This window comes from Stegostoma tigrinum, chromosome 28, assembly GCF_030684315.1.
Source record: "Stegostoma tigrinum isolate sSteTig4 chromosome 28, sSteTig4.hap1, whole genome shotgun sequence".
Classification (NCBI taxonomy): domain Eukaryota; kingdom Metazoa; phylum Chordata; class Chondrichthyes; order Orectolobiformes; family Stegostomatidae; genus Stegostoma; species Stegostoma tigrinum.
Window position 1 is genome coordinate 25,811,349 of NC_081381.1, and position 16,731 is coordinate 25,828,079.

General features: G+C 36.7%; 1 protein-coding gene across 17 annotated transcripts in view; it reads right to left on the reverse strand.

Annotated features, from left to right (window-relative positions):
* kcnab2a (potassium voltage-gated channel subfamily A regulatory beta subunit 2a) overlaps positions 1-16,731 on the reverse strand; it is a 275,606-nt gene that overhangs the window by 11,877 nt on the left and 246,998 nt on the right. For all 17 annotated transcript variants that reach the window (XM_059655603.1, XM_048561311.1, XM_048561316.2 and 14 more), the window contains 3 exons: positions 6,970-7,055; positions 3,439-3,559; positions 512-606 (listed from right to left, as the gene is read on the reverse strand). In XM_059655603.1, the coding sequence (XP_059511586.1) occupies positions 512-606; positions 3,439-3,559; positions 6,970-7,055 (302 nt within the window). The remainder of the gene's footprint in view (positions 1-511; positions 607-3,438; positions 3,560-6,969; positions 7,056-16,731) is intronic.

A 16,731-nucleotide genomic window follows, 5' to 3' on the forward strand; every position in this document is an offset into this window, starting at 1 on the left:
ATAGTTATACTGTCTATGGTGATGGTGACTTTCAAATAGTAATCCTAGCAACAGTCTATGAATGTATTCGCCTCACATTTCAAACCAGTTAATAAAACTTTACATTTCTTTATATCAGTGTGCAGATTTCTGTTTAACTTCGAATATTCTAGTTGTTTCAATTCTTAGATTCATTTCACTTTTGTCTTGAAATATAATGAATTTTAATTTTAAAAGTTATTTCACTGAAAGGAAACTAAAACAATTCTTCATGTGTGAATTGACTTCAAATGACAGTAAAATCTTCTAACCAAACATATTCACAACAATTTTATCTTGACATATATGCATCTCAACTACGGTGAAGTAACCGTGTTACAAATGATTTAAATTCTAGGTTTATAGTAATGAACTATCAAAATCCTGGAATTCCCTTTACTAATAGCACTGTGGTGTGCTTACCTGGCCTGTGATGCCCATATTCCATAAACAAACATTAAAAAAAGTCAATACAAAGACATTCCTACTGTACCTTTAGGGAAGCTCGAGAATAAGGAGGAACCCCTGCATCATATTTTCCAGAGATAATGCCACAGGCCAAAGGGGACCATGTCATTGCACCAACACCTTCAACAAAGAGGAATAAAATCAGAAAAGTAAGTTACACTTACTCAGCTCGAGTAATGCACTGGGAGCAACTGTTACTGCTTGGGAAAGCAGCCATATGGTAATCTCAGCAGAACTAGGGTAGAAATTGGGGGTTTTCACCCTTGAACAAAACAGCTGCGCTTTCAAACTCTAAATCCCCATCTAGAATTTGACTCTTCATTAATAAGATATTTTGCAGTTACAGATCTACTCAACTGCAAACCTCACTACTACTTTTGAAACCATCATTTCCGTTAAAAATATTGTATTTTATGCTGTTTCTCTAGTTAGTCCCCTGATATGGCCCTCACCTCCATTCCCGCAAGTCCAAAGAATGCAGGCTGGAAGGGATTTTGAGGACAACTGGTTAAATGATTAACTACCAAACCTGCCTGGATCACATGAAGCACTATTGTATTCTGCTCACCTGTCTAAACCACTCACTAATTTAGGAATAATTGGAATGCAAAGATAACCTCCAGCATCTTTTATCTGCTGCAAATACTCTTCTGAAACCTGTGTCTCCTCTATCTTCACCTTCAACAAGAGCAGGAACTCACTGAATTCACTGTCACTAATATGGAGACCATCTGATCACAGCAGACTCTACCATTTCTCCAACCGTTTGGTCAAACTCATCTAAAACTCCCCACAGGTTCTCAGGCCTAATCTCACATCAATCTTTATTTTCTCTCTCCCCAATATTCTCTCTGAACTAATTTCATTGATGAGGCCCATCTCCTGTCTCTCATAACTCTTTTTCCAATGTACTGCTGACCATACAACTTCCCTTCCTGTTTCCAGCTTTAACTTGTATCGTTCTCTCTCTCACTTCAGCTACTGTCTTTCAAATCTGCTGTCAATATCCCTCATTAAATAAAACCCTTGAGTTCTTCAGATTTGCAAATTAGTATCACATTTCCAACATTTCCTCTCCAAAATTCTTGAACATGCTACTGCCTCCCAGACTTTTCTCAGACTCCATATCAGAAACCCTCCGATAAGGTTTCTGCCTTAGCCATAGCATCAAACCAGCTCTTATCAAAGTTAAAAATGATATCCTGAGACAGACTAAAGTAACTGAGGCTTCTCGACCTGTCAGCAACCTTTGATGTGGCTAACTATACGAACCTTCTCCAACGCCTAACCACTATTGCCCAGCTGGAGAGGACTCTTGTTGACAATCACCCAACATAACTTTATTACCCAAACCTGTGTTGCTACCTTTGATATGCGGCTCCATGGCAGTACCATTCAAAAACACAGCACCAGTTTCCACATATATGTTGATGACAAATAGCATTATCAGACCATTACATTTCTAAACCTTGTTACTCTATAAATTGTCAGATTGATTTGACGATATCAAGCACAGAATGAGCAGAAATCTCCTCTCATTAAACATTGAAAAGATCAAAGTTATTCTTGATCCTCTCAACAAAACTTCATTACATAGAACATTACAGCACAGTACAGGCCCTTCGGCCCTCGATGTTGTGCCGACCTGTCATACCGATCTGAAGCCCATCTAACCTACACTATTCCATGTACATCCATACGCTTATCCAATGACGACTTAAATGTACCTGAAGTTGGCAAATCTACTACCCTTGCCGGCAAAGCATTCCATTCCCTTACTACTCTCTGAGTAAAGAAACTACCTCTGACATCTGTCCTATATCTTTCACCCCTCTATTTAAAGCTTGCCGTCACCATCCTAGGAAAAAGGCTCTCCCTATCCACCCTATCTAACACTCTGATTATTTTATATGTTTCAATTAAGTCACCTCTCAACCTCTTCTTTCCAATGAAAACAGCCTCAAGTCCCTCAGCCTTTCCTCGTAAGACCTTCCCTCCATCCTAGTAAATCTCCTCTGCACCCTTTCTAAAGCTTCCAAATCCTTCTTATACCTAGGCATCTAGCCATTGATTCTTTGGTTTGGCAACTATACTAGGCTAAACCAGACTATCGGTAATCTTGGTGTCCAACCAAGTTCACTTATTTTCACCTCAGCAAGATTGTCTGGCTCCACTCCTCTCTAGCTCAGCTACAACTCTATTGGCATAAACCTGGCTGCCTTAGGACACTTGAGTGGCCTCCCATGTTTTATCCTCCCTACATTTGAGATCATCCAAATTTCTGCAGCCCATGTCATAACTCTAAGTACCATTCACCTATCACCCCCATCCTTGATGAACTACATTAGCTCCCAGTTAAGTGATGCCTCTATTATAAAATTTTCACTCTTTTAAAATAAAAACCTCCATGGCTCCATGGCATTGTGCCACCACCCTCTCCCATTTCAGTAATCTCTTTCAGTCTCACAACCCTCAAGTATCCACACTCCTCTATTTTGAGCCCTTGGAATATCCCCGATTTTGACTGCTCCATTATTAGTGCTTTCAGTTGCTAAAACCTTTTCCTTTGGAATTGCCTCCTTAAATCTTTGTTTTCTTCTCTCTTCTGTTTTCAGATGTTCTTTAAAATTACATCCGATTAAGCTTTTGGCCATTTTCACTGTTACCCAAATTAAATGTTGCTTGATTATGATTCTGAAGTGTATTGGGAAATTTTATTACATTAAAAGTTGTTGTGATGTACAAAAAGTGCTTAAAGGTAAATCAAACACTCAAAAACTTTGAAATCTATTTTCTCAGTTTCCAGATTCTTTGCTTGATACTTGGTTAAAGGGCCAAAGATAGTTCAGCACCTGTAGAAATATACTCCAGGACAAGTAGAGAAATTTTGATAAAAGAAAGAAATTATTCAAAGTAGGTAATTTTTATTTACAAGTTGGCAAACATATTTACCAATCTTATGGAAGAGCTCTGGAAGCTGCACTTCAACTTTCTCTCTCTGGAAGAGGTGATATTCAGCTTGTTCACATATTGGGGGGATGAGGTTAAATTGTCGAGCCACTGAGTAAGCTTCCTAAAGGACAGAGACAGTTACAGAATAATTTGGTATCTTGAAAGAGGAATCATCAAGCCTGCTTTTCCAACAGTTTCTGCTCATAAAAACAAAATCAATGTTCAGTTGCAGTATACCTTGTTATTAAGCACTTGAAGAGATGGAAGCAAAAGATAAAAATGGAAATTCATCAATGGTAAATTCAAGTAAGTAAATTCACCACTGTCTTATCAGATCACTTTCTCATTAGAGAGATGACCGGTGCTGGTTTAACCTATATGGTCAACAAGCCTCAGGTGAGAGGAGAAGTTGAGAAGGATAGTGCTTCATGGTAACCGCAGACAGTAACTGGAACTGAATCCATGCTGTTGGCATCACTGCACTGCAAAACAGCTGACATCAACAGTAAACCTAGAACAGTTACTAGGAATAAATTCTTGAATCAAAAAATGCTGCTTGGAATAATTTACCAAAGTAACAGAAGCAAAACATACCGATTATTCAAAATACATTCGGTTACCACACTGCAGTGTTAATGTGTGGTAGAAGGGCAGGGATATACTTTTAACATGTAGGATGCTGCACTGAAGAAAGAACGCAGACTCTGATAGACCAGATAGAATTTTCTGATGCCTAACTTTTCACTTGTTCTGACTAACTGCCAAGGGCCTGTGCTATCAATGTGACTAGATAATTATCAAACAAAAATTTTCCATTTTCTTTGCATTACATCTGATCTACATTATACCCTTGGATAACAAAATTATACTAAACATTCACAGCACATTTTCAAACATGACAGTCTCATAAATACTAGCGCTGTGATGGTTACAGTGTAGAATTCTGGCAGTCTTACAAGTACCACAGTCACTTATCTGTTATGGGAGGAAACATGGTACTACAAATTCCAATGTTCTAAATCAGAAAGAACCTGGCTATTCATATTTTACACTTACTTTGAGGTCTCAATTCTGCACCAGAAACTAGGCTCATAGCTCATATCTCAGTACTTTACAGAATGGGGTTGATGATTTGATGCCAATGAGCCTTTGTTAACAGTCAAATTTGCCTTCCCTGTCCCAAAACCAATCCATCAGAATTTTATGTGAAATCCCTTTTTTTTGTCTAAGGCAATCTCAGGTGAGGAGATGTGGGTGATGGAGAGAGTTTTTAACATAAAAATTGCTCATGGTGTGGTGAGAGTCACTGGCAACACTAGAACTATGATCTAGCTATTATTGCTAGTTGCATGTTTAATAGTACCTAGTCAATGGTGATGGTGTTTGGTGGATTACCCAAATATGAGGGAAATGAGTCGAGGTCAGTAGAGATATTGTTATGAACTCAGAAATATAGTAGCTGTAGTCTCTGGCTTTTTAAAAATCCAATACAGTGACTAATGCAGTGGAGAAATCTAACTAAATGGTGCAGCTTTTAACAAATGAACGGGGTTCATTAAATAAAAAATTGATACCACCACAATACTTGAACCACAAAATTTCCGTGCAATTGAAACACAGTCTTCACAAATATATAGCCTGCTGGCTTACAAATTCTTTGGTCAGTGACTCTGTTGAGGGAGAACAGGCTCATTCAGTAAGGAAGAGGTGAATCTAGTTTGCAATCATGGCATCAAAGGCATGGATCCTTAATATCATACTACTGTACACCATCACAAACACAGAATTTCTTAAGGCCAATCAAATTGCACCTACTCTCGCAAAAGGTTTCAAAATGTAACTAAAATTGGCACAAATGGGACTAAATACAATTGTATTGGCTGCATTTCTATTAATAGTTACTTCTTGGCAATTAAAATTTAGAACTATTTCTGACATCACTGTTGCTTTTAGTATCAGTCTGTACATTTTCTATGGATCATGCTGTTGAGGAAAAGGCATATTTAAAAATTCCAAAATAGTGACTTGTAAAAGAATAATTGTTTGTGAAAAGAAATACACACTGTGATTTACATGCAGCATAAGGAAGAAATTTAATTTTAAAACGTAATTATATTTTAACCTGTGTAGTTGTACGCACAAGAGGAAAATGGAAGCTATTCTTTGGAAGTCAAATAGGAAAAAAATGATAAATATAACTCAATGGAGGTACAGAGGGATCAGCACTCTATTTTAAAACATACAATCCTAAGTGATGAATGGTCCACAAGGTGAATGCTCATACAAGTCTCTAGTTGGATCCTTGAACAACATTTAGCGAGGCTTAGGAAGATGCTCTAGTCACATAATAATTAACAAATGTGGAGATTGTGAAGTGAGAATTAAAATTTGGGCTGCACATTTCACATGTATTAGTTGAGGAATAACTGTTCAGAAAAATCAATGGGGATTCATCTGTACAGAAAAAGCAAAAAGGAGTTCAGTTATTGGAACTGTTTTTCGGAATGATTCTTCATCAAGCCATGATGAAGGGCCCAGACCCATAATCTAGGACAACAGTAAATATGAACACCATTGTACAGAAGGTGATATATATTAACACATGACTCCAAACTCACATGTGAAGAAAATCAGCATATTGTGGCAGGCAGTGAATACTGAGGGAGAAGATTAAAATTCAAAAGGATGCTTAAAAGGTGACTGAGGAGCAATAAACAGAAAGGGGCCTGTGAACAACTCAACTCAATCACTGGAAAATCCCTCTGGATTGTATCACATTTGAGAGGGGTGCTTTTAAGAAACTCTAATCATTCCCAATCAAATTTGGGTAGTAGTGGCTAGGGCAAAACTAACAATTCTTTGTGGTTTAAATCTTCAGACAGTGAGTCAGCAGAAAGCTGTGCAATTCTTCCATTTCCTAATGCAAGGGATTGACATCTCTATAGTCACTACTCAGCACAGACTGTTTACTGTGCTATTAATACTTTTGCATTTGGTGGTTTAGAAAACTTGACACATGCATTACCTTTTGAAACTAGAAACACTGACACTTTATGTTTATAACCAAAAAAGTTAAAACATTTTCATATCACTGTACATTATTAATGAAAATCTATTCCGCAATTGCCAACTTTACATAATATGAATAATTAATAAAATCTGAAATAAAAAAATTAGTTACTTCCATACAATCATACATAAAATTCCACAGGTAAACCTATTGTGACTACTGTTATTTTATTAATATAGTCACTATCTCGGTGGAAATGTTCTATTCGGAAAGCTGAATTATTGCAGGATGCTGCAGCATTAAACTGTTGCTATAGAATGGTCTGACACTGCTCCATATGCAATAGCATAACGTGAACTCAGTTGGATCTAGAAGCAAAGAATTTTGGATGTTAACCGAAATTCCACTTCTCTTGACACAACAGAAATATTGCCTCAGGGCACTGTAACATTAATTATTTCTGGAAAAAGAGAGCAAAATAATTAATTTTTCTGAAGTTCAAACTCCTGTACTGTTCTTACCATGATCTCCATCGCACTCCATCGTGAGGTGCCCCAGTACATAGCCATTCCTTGGTTAATTACATGTGTCATTGCTCTCACGGTTTCTGCCAGGAGAGAAGAAGCCATTTATATATAATTTTTTTAGTGACTTATCTGGGCTGCTGCATAATATGCCTGTATATTGCTACTGGTTTCACAACAGGGATCTTTTTGCCGCAAGACATCTTGCAAGCAGTGTACATCAGTCTTGCAACAGTGGAATCATGAGGCATTCTAATCTTTTACTTTCCCTCAGAAGTCCTTCACATTGCTGGTCTACTAAAATAAATAAGGGAGGAATTTGTGTGATAATTATGATACTTGAGTAAATGTGTGATAGAAGGGAAAGAAAATTAAAAGAAAGAATAAGCCAATTTTTCTGTATTTTCTGAAATATGTGAAAAAAAAAATGGAAATGTGTGCAAAATAGTGAATACAACTGACAAATAATGTCACGTTAAGAATTAACAAAACAAAAAATTGTTTGTCCGAGGATCGACTCAAGAGACAACATCCCTTTTTTGAAGGCCTACCTACAACAGATTTCACAATGCAATACCTGGTAAAAGCATGACAGAATACAAAGATCAATGGTATATCAAAGAAAAAACTGCTAAAGTAGGGACTGCTGTGGGATATACACTGGCCTTTCACTTTTTAGGTCCTGGATTCTCATTTATTTCAGTTCTTATTAGATACAGGCCTATAGTACAAAACACATAGTAAATCAGTGATCTCAATGAAGCCTTAGTGTGGGAAATGGAAAAGTCCCACACATGTTCAGCATGGTAGTCTCTTCTGAGGTTAGATCTGAGGCAGTTTGCTTGGCCAGAATAATTTTTAATTCTGCTATAATATACCCCACCTAAAAGTATTTTCTGAACACGGTGCCTGAAATGGTCATGTTTCATTCCCAGCCCTTGTATCCTCATTTTAGTGAGCAGAATGTGATCTAATCTTTACGGTAACCATTCAAAGACATTCTTAAAATTCTGTTTACCACTGTGCAGCTTCTAACTCAATTTTTGACATCTTCAGAATACAACTCTTTTTTGAGGAGGCCACTCAAATTTAAGTTTTAGGCAAAATTCCCATTAAGCTTAGCGATTCTAAAAGAACAAGATGACAAAAAAGTGGGTGTTCCTCACTGATAGAAGGAAAAGTATGGTTGCTCAGCTTTGACTCGTTGCACCTCTGTAAATCATAAAACCTCATCAAGGCCTTCAATATCATGTAAAGTGTCAATCTCAACTCAATATCTTGTTGCTGACTTAATAGGCAACAAGAAGTTTAAGGTTTACTCAACATCATGCACTATCCAAAAGATACACCGTAGCAACTAAAGTCTTTTTGAGCACTTCCTTAATTCAGACTTCTACTATCTAGAAGGACAAGAGTAGCAGGCCCCTGGAAACACCACCATCTTTAAATATTCTTCCAAGTCACTAACTCAGAAGTAGATGCGTTCTTTCATTGTCACTAAGTCAATACCTACAGCTTCCTACTTAACAGCATAATGGGAGCACCTTCACCACATGGACTCCAGCAGTTCAAGGTGGCAGGTCATCATCATCTTCTCAAGGGAAGTTAGAGGTGAGCAATGAATGTTGGCATTGCCAAAAATACCCAAATCTTGTAATTGAACACAAACAGTTTTCAAGATTTCAGAATAAAATCTAACTGGACACTTCAACATCAGTTTTACTTTTTGGACGAGATGTTAATCTGAAACCTGGACTACCATCTTGGATGAATACAAAAATTTCCAATAGCATTATTTGTTGAAAAGCTGATTCCTCTGACCAACCAACATCACAACCAAAATTGCCAAAAAAACAGCAGGTCATTCATCTCATTGGTGTCTATGATGCCTTGTGCATAAACTGGTTGTGCATTTTACTTCTCACAGTGCCAATTTAAAAATTAATCAATTCCAGGACATTTTGCTTACAGAAAGAGAAAATAAAACACATTCAAATACTTAACTGGATCAAACAAAAATTTTGTAGAAATTTCTCTTTGTGGCATAGTTTGTACAAGATTAATTGTGTTGAAAAAGGAAGAGGTTATCTCCTTTGCCAAATATTGGAATACGACATGCACCAAAAATGCCAAACCTTTTCTTATATCTGGTATATTTTTGGGCAACAACATTTTCCTTTCAATTTTCTTGTTTGTGTTTCTCAAATGTCCAGAGTTGCTGCTATATGTTTTCACAGGCACCACCTTCAGCCTTGCCCAAATTTAATTCTAGGAAGTAAGTATCATTGGAGACTTGAACTGCTCATTTAATTAAAAGCCTTCTCAGCTTAAGGGTGAATGAAATAAACTGAAGCAAGTTCTAATTAAACTTGCATGTGTCTATAGTATAAAACAACAACACTGACACTAAATTAGCAATCTTAGCCTACAGGAATTCATAATAGTGACATATTTAAATTGCTAAAGTTACAGTACTTATCAACTGCTTGTCTCACATTTTGATCAGTCCGTACTCAATGTGTTCACTTTCTAGTTTTTCCAGTTCTATTGCTTCACGGCCACGTCACCTTTCTTCTGCCAAACTGTCAACATTAGAAAAACGTTTGCAGTGACATTTGTGATCAATAAGGAGTTGTTTCATTTTAATGTAGTAAATTACAAGTGTGATGTAGTAAATTATCACTTTTTAAAATCAGGATGATTGATTTGCACTTGGCAATTACAGCTAAATCAGTGGCTCACATTTTTGAGAGATTTTAGTTTTTAATTCTCTGATTCTATGATGCTGTGGTAATGAAACGATATCCAGAGAAAGGTTTAAATTCTAGTTTGTTCTACAAAAATGATTGTGTTTCTCCAATTTTACAGGCCCAGATAAACAATAACTCAATGGATGGAGGTAGCTTGGAGGCATGCTTTCCCACAGCTATATTTTTATCAGCCCCAACATGAAAAGACACCAACATTTGCCTTGTTAGATGGCTCATATTTGATTTCAGAGTTCTGAGAGAGTGCTCCATTGAACTGTCAGGGCTAATTAGTCAAAATAAGATTCACTATAAAATTAGTGGAGTCAGATTCTCACTGCGTGAATATGATATAAATTCCAGGGCAAGATTTTTTTGATTTGCCAAGACTGACCACAGAAAGGTATTTTTTCCCACCCCCCAAGGCATGACAGCACAACCTGTACTCACATCTCAGCATTTTGGGTACCATCATTGGATGAGCAAATGTGTTAATGGTCTGCTCAGGTGGTGAAAAGATCCCTCTTTTGATAGTTCTGACATTTAAGTTAACATTCAGCCCACATGACCAGAAGAGATTGACACTTAATTTCTGCTCTTAGATAACTGCATTTCAAAAATTAGCTGTTACATTCTTTGGAAACACTGAAGAACTCAGTGGTGAATTCAAGAAGCAAGGAAATACAATTTTTGTATGTTATTTAATCAGCATGTGTAAAAATGAATATTTTGCTTGACAGTTGGCTAACAGTGTCACATTTGTCATGAAATGTTACGTTTGCTGTAAATCATCAGCAAGTTCAGTTCGAGAATTGGCAAATGTTCTGAATTAATTTAAACTTGCTCTTTCCTACTGACAGACGAGCCATGTGTTTTTAAAAGTTTTCAGTGTGTCATATAGCCTTTTTTTCAGAAAGGCTACACAAATTGCAGTGTTACTGAGGAGCAAGGTCATAAGTACAGTCACAACCACTATGCTCCAGGCAACAGCACCCCTTGTCAGCACTTTATTGAGTCCCAATGAGAATGGTGATTGTGCGTGAAGCCAAGCTTTCCAAAATTTTGGTTGGCTAAAGCCACCGTGGAGAAGAAAATGTCTATCATACCCCTTTGCAGGAAGAAGAAAGCCATCCTGTGAACAGCTAAACACAAGTGTAAAATGACAATATCCAACTGTAAATATGAAAGGTTGTGTCCCATGGGAGACTCTGCTAGGTGAAAAGTATCCACTGTGAAATCAATGGGAAAATGAGGGCATGAAGCAAGCTACACACAAAGAAGAATTAACAAATGATTTGACAATATATGCAAGACTAAAAGGACATAAGTATGACTGAAGAAAATCTGAATTTCAAATCTATCAATTGGTATAACCATGTGTGCATTTTCAAAAGTAAACCTTCCAATCTGTACTGTGGTACTTAAATTCCAGTATGTACAATTTAAATGCGTTAAGACTTGGCTGAAACACCGCAGTCAAGACTTTGGTTCAACTGTGCATAACACGCATACCAAAACTGTACTGACTGGAAAACATCTGAAAATCTTTAAAGCAAAAATAAAATACCACAGGTGCTAGAAATTGGAAATAAAAACAGAAATTTCTGCAAATACTTAGCAGGTAATGCAGAATCTTTAGAGATAAGCACAGTTGACATTTCAAGTCAATGACTTTCCACACAATTTGCATGAATCTGACCCTGATGAAAGATCACAGATTTTTGCTCCGAAGATGCAACCTGTCCTGAAAAGCTTTTGTGGCATTTTCTGTTTTTATTATGTCTAGAATAATCACTTCCCTTACTAACTTTCTCCACTCCTTTACTGAAAGTATCAACCACTCACTACACCACAACTACACCATAAATCACAACAGGTGGTCTCCTTCAAATATATTTTCTTGAGTGGCTATTCTTAATGTGTCAGCCTTACAATGAGTATGACCAACTACTGAACTGTATGGGCTGATGCTCCTTGTCATGGACTGCAGTAGGAATCACTGTTGAATAGGGGTGAAGCCCCTAACTGATGACTCTTCACCCATGTTGCTGATGGAGTACTCAGGCTATTTACTAAACACCTGATAGAATATTGTGTATAGATCTACAAATTTGTAGAATGTGTTTTGTTTTAAAAACAGATTTGCTTTATAATAGATGCATAAATCAAACAAGTTTTTCAGACTGCATTTCTTACATGATAGTAATTCATTTTTGACTTTTTACATAAACAATTGATATCAAAATGAACATCTAAAGTTCACTTCCCTTTGCTGAGATAGCAGTGACTTGGTATGAACTAACTACATTCCATTCTAGATAAAATTTAAAATTTATTTGAAAAAAAAAAGAAATACTTTTCTAACTTCCAAAATAATTTTGCCTATAGTAACATCAGAATAAAAACTATTGTCCATTTTATGTTGATTAGAAATGTAAAGCACTTTATGCTGTAAAACATATAGACACTCATGGGGAGATATTTTCTCCAGACCTCTCCCTTATTCTTGGAACACTATGGTATTGCATAAGAGCAGAGAAATGAGTTCCCTATTTACATCATGGGGTGGAGATACATAGTGCAATTAGAAACAGGGAGTAATAAATAAACTAACACAAAAAATATCCTCGCAACACTATTTCCTGGTTACAGCATTTTATGAAATAAATATATCCCTACCTAATTTTTTTTGTGTAAAGCGAATGCTACTACAGTCCTCAAAAGAAAGGTCTATTGTCTCATGTAGGCCACCAATAAGGGACAAACAGCTCTCACATAGAGTAGAATCGACAGAATTTTGTTAATTGGATAGAGAGGGATGGTATAAAAATAGCAATCAGTTAAATGGCACAAAACTGAATGCTTAGCCAAGGATTGAAAGTAGTTCGCAGCATTAAGCATTGACACTTTAGAATAAGATATTTTCTGAATGAATTCAAAACGTAGGTAAGCCAATTTTTTGCCTCCCTTTCCTTTTCCTCCATCCCTCCATCCTGTATGGTCCTATTACGTGAATACATTGCTTGCAAGGCATATCTTAATTTTTATTGTCAGACTTGTGGAATAAAAGATCGTCTTTTAAAAAAAGACCCAAAAAACAATAATCCCACAAGGCTTCTCAGCCCATACTACTATAATGCAGCTTTTCCATAGAATTATGCACAGGCACATATAGGCCAAAGATGAAAAGAGAAAAAGGCCAAGGTTGAAAATGCTAAACATGCACCATAAACAAAAGCACAAAGAATTCAGCAGTAATTCTGATACGGCTGCTACTTTACATGTGATGCATTATGTGGTTTGGCAGGCATTCATTTTACTTGAATGAAAAAGGAAAATCAAGGCTTTAGCACAAAGGCTAGGACCAAAACAGTTAGTGATTGACTGGTACGAATGTTATTGTTAGCATATTTTGTGTGATTGTAGGGGTGCAGTTCCAAAGCTCTCATCTGGTCACAGTGTTGCATCCTCGCTGTTCAAGATTAAATAGAACCACAGGAATTTGCTTCATGAAAATGAACTGGATATATATTTGGAAAGGGAAAAAAAAAATCAGAGTTATGGTGAAAAGCAAGATTAAATTGATAGCTTTTATCAAAGAGCTAACACAGACAGAATAGGCAGATGCCTGACTCTCCCTACCCTGACAAAATAATTTCTCTCTATTCGCACTCCCAAAAATTTCCAAATTTGAATTTAATCTCCATTTTGCTTCTCACTGCTCCAGTGAAAATGGTCTGATTACCTCAAACCATCACATCCTTCAACATTTGATCTGTGCTCTCCTTTGCTTTAATGGTAAGCCCATCATAGAGTACCCAAAACCTAATTCTATGGCTGCAGTTCCTATATTATAGTAAAAACTACAATTTTAAAAAGTACTTCACTGACTGTAAAGCTCTAAGGTTTTCTGTGGTTGCAATATGTACTACATAAATTCAATTACACGCAAATTCTCACTTACTTTACTCTTGTATATTACTAATAAAAACTTAAAGCTAACATATTCTTATTATTCATTCATCTTCCAAAATGTATTATTTCTATCATATTCTTGTCTGTCAATAATTTTACCCATTCTGGTGTGTCCATGCCTTTCTGAACTCTCTCAATGACTTCACTGAGTGCTGACACATCATAGTAAGGAGATTGGTAAATTTTGAGTTTTACATCCACATACCAGAATAATATTTCTTCAATTTGAACAAGACCCATTTCACCAAACTACTATTTATAAAACTTCTTTGTTTCCTGTACGGCAATCAATTTGCTATTCATATTGCTGTTTTTTCCCCATTAAATTTTCTGGATCTTTTAGAACAAATTTGCTGTGTGACTCTCAGATCCCTGCTGGAAATCCATATGCAGCATATCCATAACACTCCCCTTACCCACAGCCTTTAAGTCCTGCCTTTACAAGTCTATCAGCCCACCTATTCTTCGATCTCATCCCCTAAACTTAATACATTTTTCAGTCATCTTCAGCATTAATAGGCCCAACTTTATCACATGCCTCCATTTTAAACTCCAGTTTACTTTAATATGCCTAGTGTATGGAGCTCAATTCTTTGCTTATTACTGTGCTGTAGGAATACATTTACTTTTCACTTGATCAATTTCCCATTGCTGATCTCACCTTTTGCTGACATTGTTGTCAATTAATTTGGACTAGATAGTTGCTGAACTTGAACCATTTCAATTTCAACATCTTTACTGACTGAACCAGGTAATGCTTTGATTGCTCAATTTTGTTCACACACATTGTCTTTATTTTAGCTGTTATTGGGACAATCAGCAATGGTGACTGCAGTACATAGTAAAATTTTACACCAGGACCACCTTAGGTAAAAGCAGTACCAGTCTATCACTAAAATTAATTTATGATAGCAGCTGCAATAATCAATTATTAATGCAATGAAACCTGCACTAAATGGTCACTTGCAGCAATGCAACTATCACATCCATAGATGTCAGTAATATATCATGACATGAATTAAATTCTAATGGTAAAGTTAGGCTGTGATTACAACATTTCATTTAACATGTCTTAAATCTGCCATGATTCTATTTAGGTAGCATCCTCAAAGTGTGGGTATGGAAATAAAAGTATATTTCAAATTTATTTGATACAGCTTTTAAAAAAAACTTCCTCGCATTTACCCCTGGCAAGTGCCAACTCTTTGGTTGAGTATTTTCATTAGCACTGTCATCCGGCATCTCACCCATGTTGCCGTACTTCATGTGACCAATGGAGAGAATATTCAGTTGTGGTAAGCATATCACAGTTGAGCCAGAGCCTATTTTGTTTATAGAGTTGTAGCGTCATAGAGCACAGAAACAACTCTTCAAGCCAACCAGGTATCGTAAACTGAACTAGGCCCATTTGCCAGTGTTTGGCCCTTATCCTCTAAATCTCACCTATTCCTGTCCAAACATCTTTTAAATGATGTAGCTGGACCTGCCTCTACCACTTCCTTGGGCAGCTCATTTCATAATATGTACCATCCTGAGAGAGAAAAAGCTGCCCCTCAGGTTCTTTCTAAATCTTTTTCTTCTCACCTTACACCTATGCCCTCTAGTTTTGTACTCCCCCTACCCTTGGAAAAAAGGCCTTGCTTATTCATCTTATCTAAAGCCCTGATGATTTTATAAGTCTTATAAGATCACCCCTCAGCCTTTGGCCTTTCAAAGAAAGAAGTCCTAGGCTATCCAGCTAACAAAGTGTGGAGGTGGATGAACACAGCAGGCCAAGCAGCATCATGTGTTCATCCAGCTCCACACTTTGTTATCTTGGATTCTCCAGCATCTGCAGTTCCCATTATCTCTCGGCTATCCAGGCCTCTCCTTAGAACTCAAACACCCCAGTCCTAGCAATATCCTAGTAGTTTCTTTTCTGTACCTTTTCTTGTTTAACAACATCCTTCCTATAGCAGTGCAACTAGAATTGTATGCAATATTCTAAAAATGGCCCCACCAATGTCTTGTACTGCTGCAACATGACATCACACCTACAGTAGCCACCAGCTGCCTGGATCAAAAGTTATTTCTGGGAAGGAATTTCTCCCAACATACAAGCTTTTACACCATGCTTTCTTTTAGGGGTTATTAAACAACAATCAGGGATGGAATTCCAGCTGATTTCCCCTCCCTAACTGACATCAAGTATTAGACCCTAATGAAGATCAGCTAACCCAACCAAACTTAGGATTGTACCTGGCACCTTTATTGCCTAAAATATTCAACTGCTCATCAGGAAATCTCCCTGTATCAATGTCACCCTCCTAAATAAATGTGGCTCAGTGCTCCCAGGTAAAATGATGATCCTTTAACCAATGCTTCACCTCATCATCACAAATTTATTTACACACTTGAACAACTTTTATTTAGGACAATGCTAAGTTCTAACCTAAATCTAGATTGGAATGACATTCACATTCCATTACAAAACATAATGCAATTTATAAAAGACCAACACAATTTCTATCAAATCCTCAGTATGATAAACTTTTTTTTCTCTTCCAGGGTGTGAAACTATTTTCACATTTGAACTGTAATCTGGAACTCCCAAATTTCAAGCTTAAGACTGTATTTTATTTTGCTCACCTTTATTTAGCTTCTACATAAATTTGGTTAAGGTTTCAGACTTTATGTTTCACACTAGTGGATTGAAGATAAGTTTAATTACCAACACATCATCAAGGGCATATGGTTCACACTTCAATTAGTAGTAAAACTGTATGAGCCAGATCAAGGAACAGGTGGTGCAGAAAACTGGATTACTTTTGTAATGAATAGTAAAACCATTCTTAACTTTTGGCTCAATGTTAGGTAACTGAACTTACAATTGTTCTTCTTAATTCCACTGCATCTGTCAAAATAATCACACTAGCAGATAATTGCCTGTTTAGTAAAGGGGTTAATAAGGTTGTAGGTTTCATATTGACTAGTAGTTCTTGCCATGTTAAGAATCTATTTTATGTTTAATTTACAAAGATGGGCTTTGTTTGATTTA